The 14,426-nt window shown below is 38.2% G+C and overlaps 1 protein-coding gene across 1 annotated transcript in view; it reads left to right on the plus strand.

Annotated features, from left to right (window-relative positions):
- Nup205 (nucleoporin 205) overlaps nucleotides 1-14,426 on the plus strand; it is an 88,461-nt gene that overhangs the window by 22,229 nt on the left and 51,806 nt on the right. Inside the window, exons 9-15 of the mRNA XM_008823467.2 lie at nucleotides 1,006-1,122; nucleotides 1,276-1,413; nucleotides 3,258-3,408; nucleotides 6,783-6,988; nucleotides 8,697-8,879; nucleotides 10,360-10,410; nucleotides 11,296-11,505. Of these exons, the coding sequence (XP_008821689.1) occupies nucleotides 1,006-1,122; nucleotides 1,276-1,413; nucleotides 3,258-3,408; nucleotides 6,783-6,988; nucleotides 8,697-8,879; nucleotides 10,360-10,410; nucleotides 11,296-11,505 (1,056 nt within the window). The remainder of the gene's footprint in view (nucleotides 1-1,005; nucleotides 1,123-1,275; nucleotides 1,414-3,257; nucleotides 3,409-6,782; nucleotides 6,989-8,696; nucleotides 8,880-10,359; nucleotides 10,411-11,295; nucleotides 11,506-14,426) is intronic.

A 14,426-nucleotide genomic window follows, 5' to 3' on the forward strand; every position in this document is an offset into this window, starting at 1 on the left:
TGGAAAGAAATCCTTAGAAAAGTTAAGGCTTAAAGTATTTTCCATATTGATTATATGGAAAGATGAATTATGGTAGAAGAATCAGATATGGCTTGGGTAAGGTAAACAGTGAGTTGAATCACACAGTTCTTGGATACTGGAATTTCCTTCATAGATACAATGATTTAGGTTTTGCTCTTTTAGGTGAGCTTTGGAAGCTTGTGTCTGCCACTTACTTTGTTCATTGCATCCAGTTACATTGTCTGGTGTCATACTCTTCCTAGTGTTCCTGTTTCATAACTTTTGTTTCTGTAGGATCTACAGTCATAATCCTTCAATTACTGATATGGTGATTAGTATCTTCTTCCTATTTGTATTTTATGTGTATGAGTGTTTTGCCTGCACATATTCGTGTACAACATGTGTGCAGTACCTGCAGAGCCAAGAAGAGGGTTTTGGATCCCCTGAAACTGGAGTTAGCGATGGTTGTTTGCTGCTATGTGGGTGTGGGAACTGAACCTGGATTATCTGCAAGAGCAACCAGTGCTTTTAACCACTGAGCTATCTTTCTAATTCCACATGCATTATTTAAGATAATCAAGCAGTAGAGATGTTCTGCCCCAAATGCAACTAATGTCCCCATTGAGAATCACTAATCTTAACTTCTGTGTAATGAAAAATTCTGTGATTTTAAATATATGTATATATATATATATATATTTAAATTTAAATTTATTTTGGGTGTATGTGTGTGAGCATGCACATGCCACAGTGGGCAGAATGGGAATCAGAGGACTCCATGGTCATCAGGCTTGGCAGCAGGTTCTTTAGCTGCCGAATCATCTCCCTGGCTACCTGTGTTACAGTGATTACCACTATAATCACTGGCAGTAATAGTGTAGTAAAATTCCTAGCACTTTTTCATGTAGGTATTTAATCGATGTTTTTTAATATATAATTACCCTTTTAATTTCTTGATTAACTGATAACATATTTACATTAAGCTTTGTCTAATACATTTAACAGGTGAAACAGCTAAAGAATCGGGCAGATGAAGATGCTCGAATGATTCATATGAGTATACAGATGGGAAATGAACCCCCCATTTCACTAAGAAGGGACCTGGAACACTTAATGCTCTTGGTAAGCTGTTATACTGGAGAGAGAGATTGTCATCTCTTCTTCCATTACTTTTTGCTGAATCTTGGAAAATTATAGTGAATGAATTCAATACTAACATACTTTTTAAAGTAATTTTCTAGTTATAAACACTTCTTTTTGCCTTATTCTCTGCAGATTGGTGAACTATATAAGAAAAATCCTTTTCATTTGGAGCTTGCCCTAGAATATTGGTGTCCCTCCGAGCCTCTCCAGACACCCACTATCATGGGTTCATACCTAGGAGTAGCTCATCAGCGACCCCCTCAACGCCAGGTGAGGTTTTTGTTCTTTATTTTTGGTTCTTTGTTTTGTTTTGTTTTGTTTTTGAGACAGGGCCTCCCTGTAGCCCCGGCTGGCCTGGAACTTGATATGCAGACCAGGCTGGCCTCCTATCACACAGGGATCCATCTGCCTTCACCTTGAGTGCTAGGTTAAAAGCATGTGCCACCAGGCCCACCTTTGGTTTTTTATTCTTATACTCTGGTTTGGTAATTGAGAATTTTGAACACATGAAATAAATTACTTTTTATTGTTATTGTTATTTATACAAATAACACAATTGTAGTCTTTAGAAATTCATATTTTTCTTTTAAGAAAATTGAAGCCATTATGTTTACATTCTGATCATTTTGGATTTCATGTGGTCAGCTCTTTATTATATATTAGGTATGTCAAATTGTTAGTGTCAGAAAACTCCTAGTCTCTATGGATTACTGTTTTGAGGTTTATTGGTATATAGTCTGTCCTCTGTAGATGTGACAATAGCCAGTAGACTTAATTCTTCTCAAGTTGCAGAAGATGAGGTGTAAGCATTAAAGGAGAAGACTTAGAGATTCTAATTGATGACATCATGTATCTGAGTCTTCAGATAATGTTGACAAGAACCCCTCTTTTTATCCTGTGTTCTTTGTAGTATAATTAATGTACAGAAGTAAAATAAGGGATTGCCACATCAAAATTCATTATTTTGGGATTTCTTTTTCAGAAGTTTGGTGCAGTGTAGTCTACATTTTTCTAAAATGTTGGATGGTGCCCCCTTTTATTTTACTGGATTTCTTGCGTTTCAGCTTTTTTCCCCATGTAGAAACTGTTTTAGAAGGATATATTAAAGCTCTTCAAAGGTTAAAAATTCTTTTCTATGATGAAAAATTTAAAACATAGAGAATATTAACAAATTTAATGGCTATCCACTGACTTAATTCCGCATCCTAAGTTGATATTTTGCTGTGGTTCTTTCATTTACAACTACACTTTTATCTTGCGAGGGTATTTTAAAATAAATTATATGCCACATAACTTTTTATTCCTCAATGGTTAAGTAAGTACATCTCTTACAAATAGGCATTTTCCTTTAGTATTATAAAACTGTTTCTGCCGGGTGTGGTGGCGCACGCCTTTAATCCCAGCACTTGGGAGGCAGAGGCAGATGGATCTCTGTGAGTTTGAGGTCAGCTCGATCTACATAGTGAGTTCCAGGACAGCTGGGGCTACAGGGAGACCCTGTCTCAAAAAAGACCAAAAAAAAAAAAAAAAAAAAAAAAAAAAAAAAAAAAAAACCCAACCTATTTCTTACTTAACATTTTATAATAATTTCCAGATATCTATAAACATGTTCAGTAAATATACTAAGGTCAAACTTATGAGTCTGAATAATACTTTTGGATATTAATAATATATTTATAAGCAAGGAAAAAGGGAAACTAAGAGGTGGACTTAAAAGAACAAGGGGTATAGAAACATTCTGATAGAAAACAGGTTATCATCCAAATGATCTTGATGGTTAAGTCTTCCTCTTAATTCAACTGGGATCTAGGAGCTTTGGGATCTAAATATATCTTTGCTGATTAATTTTTGGATGAGTAAAATGTTTTAATTGTTTTACATAGTTAAAAATACGAGTAGTCTTATATGTTGTGACATTGAGATATAATTGCCTTAAATTGCTGATAACAGACTTAACAGTTTTTCATAGAGTAATGGTTAATTTTGGTTTTTGCTAGGGATTAAATCAAGAGTACTAAATTTGTTTTAGTTTGTGTGTAGGTTTTATTAGCTAGTTCATGTTGCCTTAAAGTTAAGATAGGTTTTCTATAAACTACTTTTTTTCTTAATTTCAGGTTGTCTTGTCAAAGTTTGTTAGGCAAATGGGTGACCTGTTGCCTCCAACTATTTATATTCCTTATCTAAAAATGCTCCAGGGATTGGCCAATGGGCCTCAGTGTGCTCACTACTGTTTTAGCCTGCTCAAAGTCAATGGTAGTAGTCACGGTAAGAACGTCTGGATGCTGTTGAATTTGTTTTTATACTACTGTGTTCAGCACACTGCTGCATAGTAAAGTGTATTGCTTATTTATTCTAGATTTGATAGGTATAAATTGCATTTATAACAGGGAGAGAGAACACAGTGGGGATTTTATGCATGGTCATGCTTTGATTATGATCTCTGAGATTGGGGAATTTTGCTATTTCCTTTTGTTAAATACAGTTAAGTGTAACAAGTTAGAAGTAATACATGTAGTTTTTCAAAAAAGAACACATCTGGCACACAAAACATAGTATATACCCTTGCTGTCTGTGATCTTGTCTGTCTGATCTGCTGTGCTCTGTTCCACACTGCTTGGTAAGTAATGGAATATTGTAATTTAAAGATCTAGACTGTTGTTATCGCTTTGTTTGGGAGTCAAGCTAAACACGAATTATTTGGTGGTGCAAAAGCAGCCGTTTGTTGTTACATGACAGCACAGAGAACTCTCTTGGTTAAGAAGCAGACAACTGACAAGCCAAGAAATGTACATGTTCTTAGACCCCACCCCATCCTTAGCTCTGAGGAAAAATAAATCCAGAGTTTTAGCTCCAGAGGGATTCTAACCCTCTTCACATACTTACCTAGGACAGACTGCTAAGACAAAAGCAAACAAATTTCATTTAAAATTATTCTAAGACTCCAAGCAACCAGAGCCTGCCTGCCCCCCCTTTCGCTTTCTTTCTCTTTCTCTCTTCCTCTCCCCTCCCTCCCTCCCTCCCTCCCTCTCTCTTTATTGGGGGAAGGGGAACACACTTGCAAAGAGGGTTCCTGTAAGAATCACAAACCACCATCCGCTTACAGTTGGGGTAGTTATAGGGCAGAAGGTGGGGTGTGGAGGCAAGTGGGGGGATTGAAAAGTTTCTCCTCTTTTTCGGTCCTTAAGACTAGTAAGTAGTTACTAAAAGAAAGTCTCTACTGACCAGCGTTACCAGATGTCTGAAGGGATGGGGTGTGGCAGGAATCTAGGCCTTCGTTCTGGAATGTGATTACTGTGGTTTTAGGGAAATTGTCACTACTTAACCAAAGTGGAAGAACTTTTCCTGACTTTGTTTCTATAGATAGGTGGAGAAGCGGGTGCAGTTGTTGTCTATGTAGCTCTTTCCTGTTGGATGAGGTCCACATCTTCATCAGGCATGTCTTGGCATTCTCTGGTATGGGCAATTTTGGAAGAGGAGGATGCTGTGAAGGAGAGGGTCCTTCCTCAGTGGCCACGCCTGCTACTGTCTGTCTAGCTACCTAATGTTCTCTCAAGAGTTGAGACCATAAAACCATTTAGGAGATGGATGTTGAATCATTGTTCCCACCTGACACTGGGCGAGGAGAAGGATTTAGGGTCTCTTGCTGACTTTTAGGCGCTGGAGAGTCATCCAGGGGACAGATTGAGTTAGATTGTCTGACGACCATCGGTTATAGACAAGAGTAGATACATGAAGGAAGCAGTTGAGTACACGAGGTCCAGAGATTAATAGCATCACTACTAAGGATATAATAGATTTAGCTCATTTTTGCTGTGAGGATCCAGAGATCCAATTTTAAAGCTGTTGAATGGATGCTGATGATTGGCATGTCCTTAGTCTGCTTATTGACCTTGTAAAGCAAAGGAGACAGTACACAAGTGGCAGTATGTTTATGTTTAAGAAAAGGATGAAAGTCCTTTACTTTGGTTATAACTGGGGTGGCTGTGATTACCCATTTGGCATGTCAGTAGCCCATGCAGAGGTCTGTAAAGCCTGGCTCATTAAATGTTTTACATTATTATCAGTTATCTTAATTTTGGTTGTACTTTCCTCCTGGGTGTTTAAGACCATACAGATGGCCAAAATTCATTACTTAAAAAAAATTACTTTTAAAGACAGTTGAGGATTTGGTTCTCAGGGGTCACTTGGGCTTGGGGAGTATCCTGTGGCTCCTTTAGCCTTCTTTTATTAGTTCTGTCTATGAGAGGATAAATCAAAGGCCTTACTTGACTGTGGCTTTACTTGGAGGCATGGGTGAATGTTTTCCTTTGTGTTGATCACAGGGTGGGGTCTCTATGACCTCCCAGAATTAAAGGACAGGTGACTCCCCAGGACTATAGTACCTTTTGAAAGATGCCCTCATAGTTCCTTGGGACCTAGATGATCTTGGAGGACAAAGGGCAAACTATTGTCCTTTCTTTTTTTATTATTTTTATTTTATGTGTATTAGTGTATTGCCTGCATGTGTGTGAGTGCATCCGTGTCATGCAATGCTGTGGAAGTCAGAAGAGGGCTTCAGATTCTCCTGAAACTGGAGTTAAGGATGGTTTGTAGCCGCCATGTGGGTGCTGGGAATTGAACCTGGGCCCTCTGCAAGAGCAGTCAGAGTGCTCTTAACTGCTGAGCCATCTCTCCAGCCCTATTGAGCCCTGTTGTCCTTCTTAATCCTTTTGTCTACATTGACATAGGCCTCCAAGTATGATTATTGAAAACTCAGAAGGTCAATTACACCAGCCTGGTATTTTTAGCTACTGTGTAATATTTTGATAAAGCTTAGGCAAAACTCAAATACTTTGAGATAAATCTTGATTAGCATATCTAAATCTCATCTTCTGCTTGCCTTATCTCACTTTCTCAAAACTTCCATAATATGCTTAGACTTTCCAGGTTTTGTTTTTTGTTTTCATTCTGGAAAAGCATCTAGCCATCTTAATCTTCAGACAAATCCTTCTTTACTAAAAGTATTCCATTCTTTCATCTTTCTAATATTTTCCTACTCTTTCCTTTGTTTCCTGTTAGCATGAGATATACTAACATTAACAATGTACTTAGCATCTCCTTAAGAGAGGTGACTCCAAACTACATATGTAGTATAATGTAATAAATTAATATTACTTATATACATACTATTAAACCATAGAACTTTGTAAGTTCCTAGGCAAATCCCATAGGAAAAACATGAGACAATGATCTTTTTGTGTTTTGCATGAGGAAGGAATGGTCTACCATAGCTGTGCTTTTGGTTTTGAATGAATGCAGTAGCAGATAGAGAGAAACAGATACATAGAAAAACCTCAAATTGCTATAACAACATCTAGCACAGATCAACTAAAGAAACCTTTTTGAAACTGTGGTGCTGGAGTTACTGAGGGTTTTTAGGCAGCGAGTCCCTTTCCCACTAAAGGCATTTTATATCGTGGAAATAGTTTACCTGTTAGTTATTTTCAGTGGCACAGTGCTTTTACTTTAGGCTGTTTTGTCTAGACTATTTGATATGGTAGTGGTGCTGCTGATTGAACCCAAGGTATGCTAGCCAAGTAATTTGCCATTTAGTGCTAAATAGTTTCTGAAAGAAAATTCTGTGCCACTTTTCTTTTTAGTTGAGAACATTCAGGGAGCAGGTGGCTGTCCTGTTTCCTGGGAGCATTTCTTTCACTCCTTACTGCTTTACCATGAGCATCTACGGAAGGATCTGCCAAGTGCAGACAGTGTCCAGTACCGTCACCTTCCTTCACGTGGCATCACCCAGAAGGAGCAAGATGGGCTGATTGCATTTCTGCAGCTCACATCTACTATCATTACTTGGGTAGGTAACCTTCCACAGGTGGTTTTATTTATATTGCGCACAGACGCATCTTAAAGGGCCAAACATTTTCTTTTAATGTTTCAAGTTTCAGAGTGATAACACACACATAGCATTTTGTTTTTAGGCTCTTTATTTTTTTAATTTTAAAAGGTATAAATTGTGCTTGTCTTGTTTACTGGCATAATCTTAACATGGACATTATGGTCTGGACATGAAGGAAAGTAGTCAGTAGGGAAAGTAAGAATTGTATGCACATCCTTCTAAAAGGTCATCTAGTAGAAGTTTGGATTTATGCATATGTTGGCTACATGTGTATACATAAAGAATAGTTTGGTTTTTAAAACTTTTTTCCTGTCTATTTGAGACAGGGTCTCCCTGTAGCCCCAGCTGGCCTGGAACTCACTATGTAGACCAAGCTGGCCTTGAAGTCACAGAGATCCACCTGCCCCTGCCTACTGAGTCCTGGGATTAAAGGTGTGCACCACCACACCCAGCTTAAATTTTATTTTTAATTATGTGTATATGTGTGTGTTTGTGTGTGGGTATGTGCATGTGTGTACAGGTGCTGGTGGAGTTCAGAAGATGGTGATGGATCCCCTGGAGCTGGAGTGACAGGTGGTTGTGAGCTGCCTGATGTGGGAGCTGGGTACCAAACTCTGGACCTTTGCCTGAGCAGTACCTGCTCCTAACCAGTGAGCCATCTCACCAGTCCCAAGATTGGTTTTAATTAAAAAGAAAAATTATAGCTTTTTCTCATCAGATCATTTCATCTGCTTCTGTTTTCAGTATATACTTTCTCAACTTGGACATTTCATTTAATGACCATTAGATAAAATGAAGCTGCTCAGGCTAATGTCCTCTCTGAAAGATAGAACTAAGTTTTTGATTATTCTAATCATGCTTGATGTTGCTAAGCATTAAAATGTCAAGTTCATTATTATGTCTCACTGATACAAAGCAAAGTAGTACTTGATAAAGTATATCTCCATTTTAGTCCATAGAAAAAGAAGAGGTATTCATTGACTCATGTATCGATTGTAGAATAGTGTAATGTGTTACATTATTCTAGAAATGGTTTAAAATGCCCAAGATTTATGTTACCCTGGTAGACTATTTATCTGTTTGTGGTGTTATTCTGCATGCCATGGTCTGCTAGAGAAATTCTTGGGAGCTGGTGAGATGGCTCAGCAGTTAAGAGCACATGGCAGCTAACAACTGTTCGGAATGCCAGTTCTAGGGGATCTGATGCCCTCTTCTGACCTCCTTGGGCATTGTACAACACGGGTGCACTTCCATATATGCAGGCAGTATACTCATACATGTAGAATAAAAATCATTAATTTTTTTTTTTTTTAAAGAAATTCTTGGAAATTTCCCCTCCATTCCTTACACCAGTCAAACTAGTGATCTGATGTGATCCATTGCTAGGCATTAAGCCTAAATGATGGGCTCCTACTTGTTTTAGTATGTATTTCACTTACAAGACTGGTACAGTTTAGGTGATTGCTGCTCATTTTCCTCAGCTGTGGGAAATGGAAAGCCAGACTTGGTTGTGTGTGCCTGTGATCCCACCTACTCAGGATGCTGAGGCAGGAGGATGGCTTGTTCTCATAGAGTTGGAGACTCATTCTTAAAAGACAAAACAACACAAACAAAAAACTCTAGATAAATATAAGGGCTTCTTTGTTCTTTTGTGTTCAATTCTCAGAGTGAAAATGCTCGCTTGGCACTTTGTGAGCACCCTCAGTGGACGCCTGTTGTGCTGATCTTGGGGCTCCTGCAGTGCAGTATTCCCCCAGTTCTCAAGGCTGAGCTACTGAAGACACTTGCAGCTTTTGGAAAGTCTCCTGAAATTGCTGCTTCCCTTTGGCAGTCATTGGAATACACTCAGGTAGTGCTATGAACTCCTTTATTTGTCTCATTTGGGAAGTGAGCTTGGTAAACAAGAACATCTGATTGGAACTTGGAGTATGCTACGGACTTCCCAAGTGGAGAATTACAACCTGGAGCCAAGCATAGCATTAGAAACTAATAGGCCTGGGTTATTTTCTTAACTCAGTTGACAGCTTCAGTGTTACCAAAGTCTAGTTAAACCAAGATCTGTAAGATATTACAAGGTGGGCGGATTTCCACAACTCTGTCTTTGAGACTAGGCTGATATAAGCCTTCAGAAGTCATCTGTACTCATAAAATGCAAGAAGTATCTGGGGTTTTTTTCTGAGCTGATCCTCTTTCTCTGCCTTCCTGCCTGGAGCTAGGAGAGTAGAGCACCTATATAGTGTCTTGTCATGGTGTCACCACTTAACAGTGGTCCAGCTGTTTGCTAAGTGTGCACCGAAGTTTCCACAGTGGTCAGAGGATGGTATACTGGTGGTCATGAGGACCATAAAACTGGGCGTAAGTGGAAATGTAATAGCACATCTACAGAAAGACACAGAAGGGGGAAATATTAAGGTTACATAGTGTTTGATGTCTCTGTTAGTTATTTTTTCATTCTCTGATAGTGTAAGCTCTTGTTTAATTTTTCCATCAAGTGTTGTTACTCTTTACGTGATAAAAGTGGAAAAGAATATGCTTCATTGAAATACCCTAGGAAAATGCTTAGGTAGATTATGCATTTGTCTCAGAAGGTAACACAATATGAGGGAGCCTGTGATTCTTTGTTTATTATTCACAAAAACAGCCATTTTAGAGTAACAAAGTATTCTGGATTTTCCCAAAATGTATATCCTGAGGATGAGAATGCCAACTTTCCTAAAACAGTTCCAAATGACTGTGCTACTTAGGCTTCACCCTTGGCTTGTAACATAGGACTTGCCCTGTCCTCATGCTCACTGCTCTGAAGTGTCATGGTTCAATATTTCTATCTTTCGAGCAGCACTATGTCTTTAAGGATTCTATGTAACAATACATGCTTAACTTGAGGGAGGGTGAGGTATCAGGAGTAAGTGTGATCTACTACATCATAAACTGCTGAGGGTCTGTAGATGCTCAGACAGAACATCTTAGCTCAGACCTACCTATTCTTAGGTTTATTCCTTGGTTTAAGTATGACTGGTTATGAACAGATGAGTGTGTTGACACTGGTGAGGTTTTATTCTGTAAGTCCTCTTCAAGATCAGCTTCCAGAATATCTGAGAGGAAATCTGCTGAGAGAAGCAAATTGTGCTCTTAGAAGTCACCATTTTCTGTACCTCACAAAATCAAGTTGTCTCTGCCAGAACTCCTGAAGAGTCTGTCAGAGACTCCTTGGTGGTCACTTCTGATAGACATAGTGAAGTGCGTGGAGTGATAGGTGAGGGATGTGACGATCACGTGGCCCTTGCTGCTCTTGATGGACCAGGAATGCTGAATGTAATCTTTATTTTCAGATACTGCAGACCGTCAGGGTTCCAAGCCAGAGGCAGGCTATTGGTATTGAGGTAAAATTTTCCTTTCAGTTTAAATACTGTATTCATTGACATGGTAATGGCATAAAAGATTATAAAAAATTATTTTTAGCCTGTTTCTGTAATTTTTTAAATTTAATGTATTTGATTTGGGAGGGGTTTCTTAATGGTGTTGAAATAGAGACGAAATCTTCTTATCATCATTTATTTATTTTGCGTATGTGAGTGCATATATGCCCAGGTTTTCATGTGCTGCGGCATGTGTGTGGTGGTCAGAGGACAGCCTGCATGAGTCTGTTCTCTCCATTTACCATGTGGGTTCTGGGGTTTGAACTCAGGTCATCAGACTTGGAGGCAAGTTTTACCGCTGAACAGTCTCACCAGTTTTGAGATGAAACTCTTAATGTAAGAAACCAAAATTTGTTTCAGAGTTGGAAAAGGATGTTACATGGCAGTCATCCAAACTGAAAGTCTTGATCTGAAACGTTTTAATTAAGTTTCTTGAGTAAACTTAGAGTGAGAATTTTATCTATCTTGTAGGGGCAGTAAGTGCCCATATGGTGCTCAGAGGACAACTTTTTGAGAATTGGTTCTTTCCTTCTGCCATGTGGGTTCTGGGGATCAAATTCAGGTGGTCAGGCAGCAGGCACGCCTAACCACTGAGCCATCTTGCTGGCTCCCTTTTGAAAAGAAATACCTATTTTTATTGCAAAATTGAGATGATATGTGAAAGTTTGAAAATCTCTGACTCATTTAGATTGGTGTACTTCTGTGTCTTTTCCTCTAAGTGAAAAATGCTTATTACTGTTACTATTGTTTTTGTGGTGATGTAGCATTTTTAATGAATTAACATCAGCAAATTCTTTGCCTTTCATAGCCTATAGTTTTATATTGCCAATTTTCTTTATTTCTTCGAAGGTTGAACTCAATGAAATAGAATCCCGGTGTGAAGAATACCCCTTGACTCGGGCCTTTTGCCAGTTGATTAGTACCCTGGTGGAGAGCTCATTTCCTTCCAATCTCGGTGCTGGTCTGCGCCCCCCTGGCTTTGACCCTTATTTGCAGTTCCTAAGAGATTCTGTGTTTCTCCGATTCCGTACAAGAGCTTACCGGAGAGCAGCTGAAAAGGTTATGTTCCAAGAAAATCCTGTGTTCTCCTTATTAATTACTATTTTTTCTCTTATCCTAAGTGTAAGGAGCTATAAATACAGTTTCCTTTTGTGTTTTTTTGGGGGGGGGTCTTTTTGAAGCAAGGTCTCCCTGTAGCCCCAGCTGTCCTGGAACTCGCTATGTAGACCAGGCTGGCCTTGAAGTCACAGAGATCTGCCTCTGCCTCCCAAGTGCTGGGACTACAGGCATGTACCACCACGCCCGGCTAAAGTTTACTTTTTGAAGTTACTGAAATTCATAGTCTTGATTCTGTAATCTCTGCTTGGAGTAATTCATGCATATTACAAATTAATTTGGTCATTAAAATAAAAATACTGACATTCTAATGGTCAGTAATTTAAGTGATAAGTGTTCACAATCATTCCTTGAGTTTTTTTTGGAGCCGAGGTCTCACTGTGTCTGATTGAACAGATTTTGACTAAAATTGAGTTACAATGTTCTATCCTTGTTGAAAGCACACTATTGTCTCTCATGGGGATGATTCAGATTGGGAATTACTCAAGTTTGAACTCAGATACCAGTTTTGTTTAGGCAGTGGGAAACCATGTTATGCAGTGGATGTGGCTACCATGGTGATGCGGAGGGAGCACTGATGTTTATACACATTTTGGCTCTACTTGTATGTATCACTAAGCTCATAATATATCATTTTATATAATTCCAGTGTTTCCTCGAGGAAGATACTATTAATATTCCCATTTTACAGATGGAGGCTTAGCAAAGTTGAGCTTGCCTAAGGTCCAGGATCAGGATTTGAACCTAGGACTCTGATTCCAGATCCAAGCTCATAACCACTAAGCTGTGTGAGACCCTTCCAGGTTCTGATGTAGTTCACTTTAGTCCATAATACTGTTTATTACCTCAGAATATTCTTGAGAGTATCTTTTAGGAGCATTTCTGCTTTATCATTGTAGCATTTTTTTTAGCTTGTTGGATATTTTGTTGTTAATGATTATAAAAAATCTTAGTTCATGCTAATTTTGGACAAATCGGAGCATACAGAAAAACATAAGAAATTATATTATCCCTGCCTAGCCAGCGTGTTGCCAAAAGGAAAATAACTACTTCTAGTCTTTTTTTTCCTGTGCATATGTATTTTGTATATTTAAACAACATTTGAGAGACTCTGTTCTAGTACTTTGTATTCTTTGTCCCACAGGATCATGAAAAAGTTTCAAGTAAGTATTAAGATTCCTTAAAAAAGACGTTTCTAGCCAGGCGTGGTGGCGCACGTCTGTAGTCCCAGCACTTGGGAGGCAGAGGCAGACAGATCTCTGAGTTCAAGGCCAGCCTGGTCTACATAGTGAGTTCCAGGACAGCTGGGGCCACAGGGAGACCCTGCTTCAAAAAGACGAAAAAAAAAAGACCTTTCTAAAGACTGCATAACACCCATTACTTCTGCCTACTGTAGTCCAGGTTACTGCTTTGTCAGTGGTTAGATTGTATTTCTAATAGTCACAAACCACTGATGTTCTATTTGCATTTTAATTTTTCTTTTTAGTATGGTAAACATCAAGGGGAATACATTTTATTTAATCTCTAGAACTACCTTGTTCACATAGATTTCATGATCTGATGAAATGATAATAGCAACGAATCCTCATTAAGAGTCATTTCAGATGAATAATGCATGTGTGATCATCGTGATCTTTTCAGTAGAAGGTTCTCACATCGTTGTACTTGTTTTAAATGTCTTACTTGCCTTTTCTCTAAAAGGTCACTGTGACCTCGTGTTGGCGTTCTAGTCAGCCACAATCTTAACGAGGTTAATATTTTTGCCTGTGTGTAGCATACCTCAAATGCTGCTGATTTCTCTGCTGCCACATTTGTCAGTTTTTAGACTGTATCTTACTTGAAAGTCTTTAACTTAACTTAGGTCGCTTTTTTAAAAGACAGTAGTTTCTCTTGAAAACAGTGCTTTGGATTAAGACAAATAATAGTGTTAGAGGTAGTATTATGTCTTTTTTATTTTAATTGTCTTGAAAATTTTGAAAACACAAAAAAGTAAATAACATTACAAAAAACCACCCTGTAGCACACTGAAGTCCCACTCCAAAACCCAGTCCTGATAAAATTGTGTAGTAGAAAAAGTGATCTTAAAATAATAATTTATAAAAACCGCACTGCTTATGTTAACAAAACCCAGTATTAACCAAAATTTTATGCAGTGGGTCTAGAGATGCAGTTAAGTGGTAGAGTGGCAAGGCCCTGGGTTCAATCTCTTAACACCACCAGTAAAATAAAATAAAAATGATTCTGTGCAGTGGATTTTTAAAGCAAAGTTTAAATACTGCTGTGTATTTAGCTCTATGTATTTGTCCTTTGACATCAAGTATTTTTCTGTATTGGTACATGGCTTTTAAATCCATCTTTAACAAGATGATATGGTCGTTTGGGGCAAGCTGACCAGTGATTGTTATCTTTTTACTTTTATTAACCCTAGGTGCAGGGGTTGAACTCTGGTCTGAGAATTAGATCTGGCCTTGACTCGAGCATGTTTGCTGCCATGCTGTATGGTCTCAGTGGACTCAGTCATTGCTCTGAGCTTTGCTTAGGACAAGGACGAGATGATTTAGAGAAAATGTGAAATTGATCCTTGGAGAAACTGATATTATGTAATTATACATTGAATATGACTAGGTACTAAATGCTTTAGACTTATAAATGAACTCAAACCTTGTCTATAAAAACAATTTCCTTTTTTCTTGTTGTTCTTTTTGTTTGATTTTTTTTTTTTTTTTTTTTTTTTTTTTTTAATAACAATTATACCACCTTAAAATAGTTATCATAATAATATTTCACTGTATTTGAACAGTTCTTCATGATAGCTCTTATCCTTAACGGTAATTATTTTTTGCTCCGTTATTATTTATTGATTG

The sequence above is a fragment of the Nannospalax galili genome, unplaced genomic scaffold (genome assembly GCF_000622305.1).
Source record: "Nannospalax galili isolate Female #2095 unplaced genomic scaffold, S.galili_v1.0 scaffold307, whole genome shotgun sequence".
Classification (NCBI taxonomy): domain Eukaryota; kingdom Metazoa; phylum Chordata; class Mammalia; order Rodentia; family Spalacidae; genus Nannospalax; species Nannospalax galili.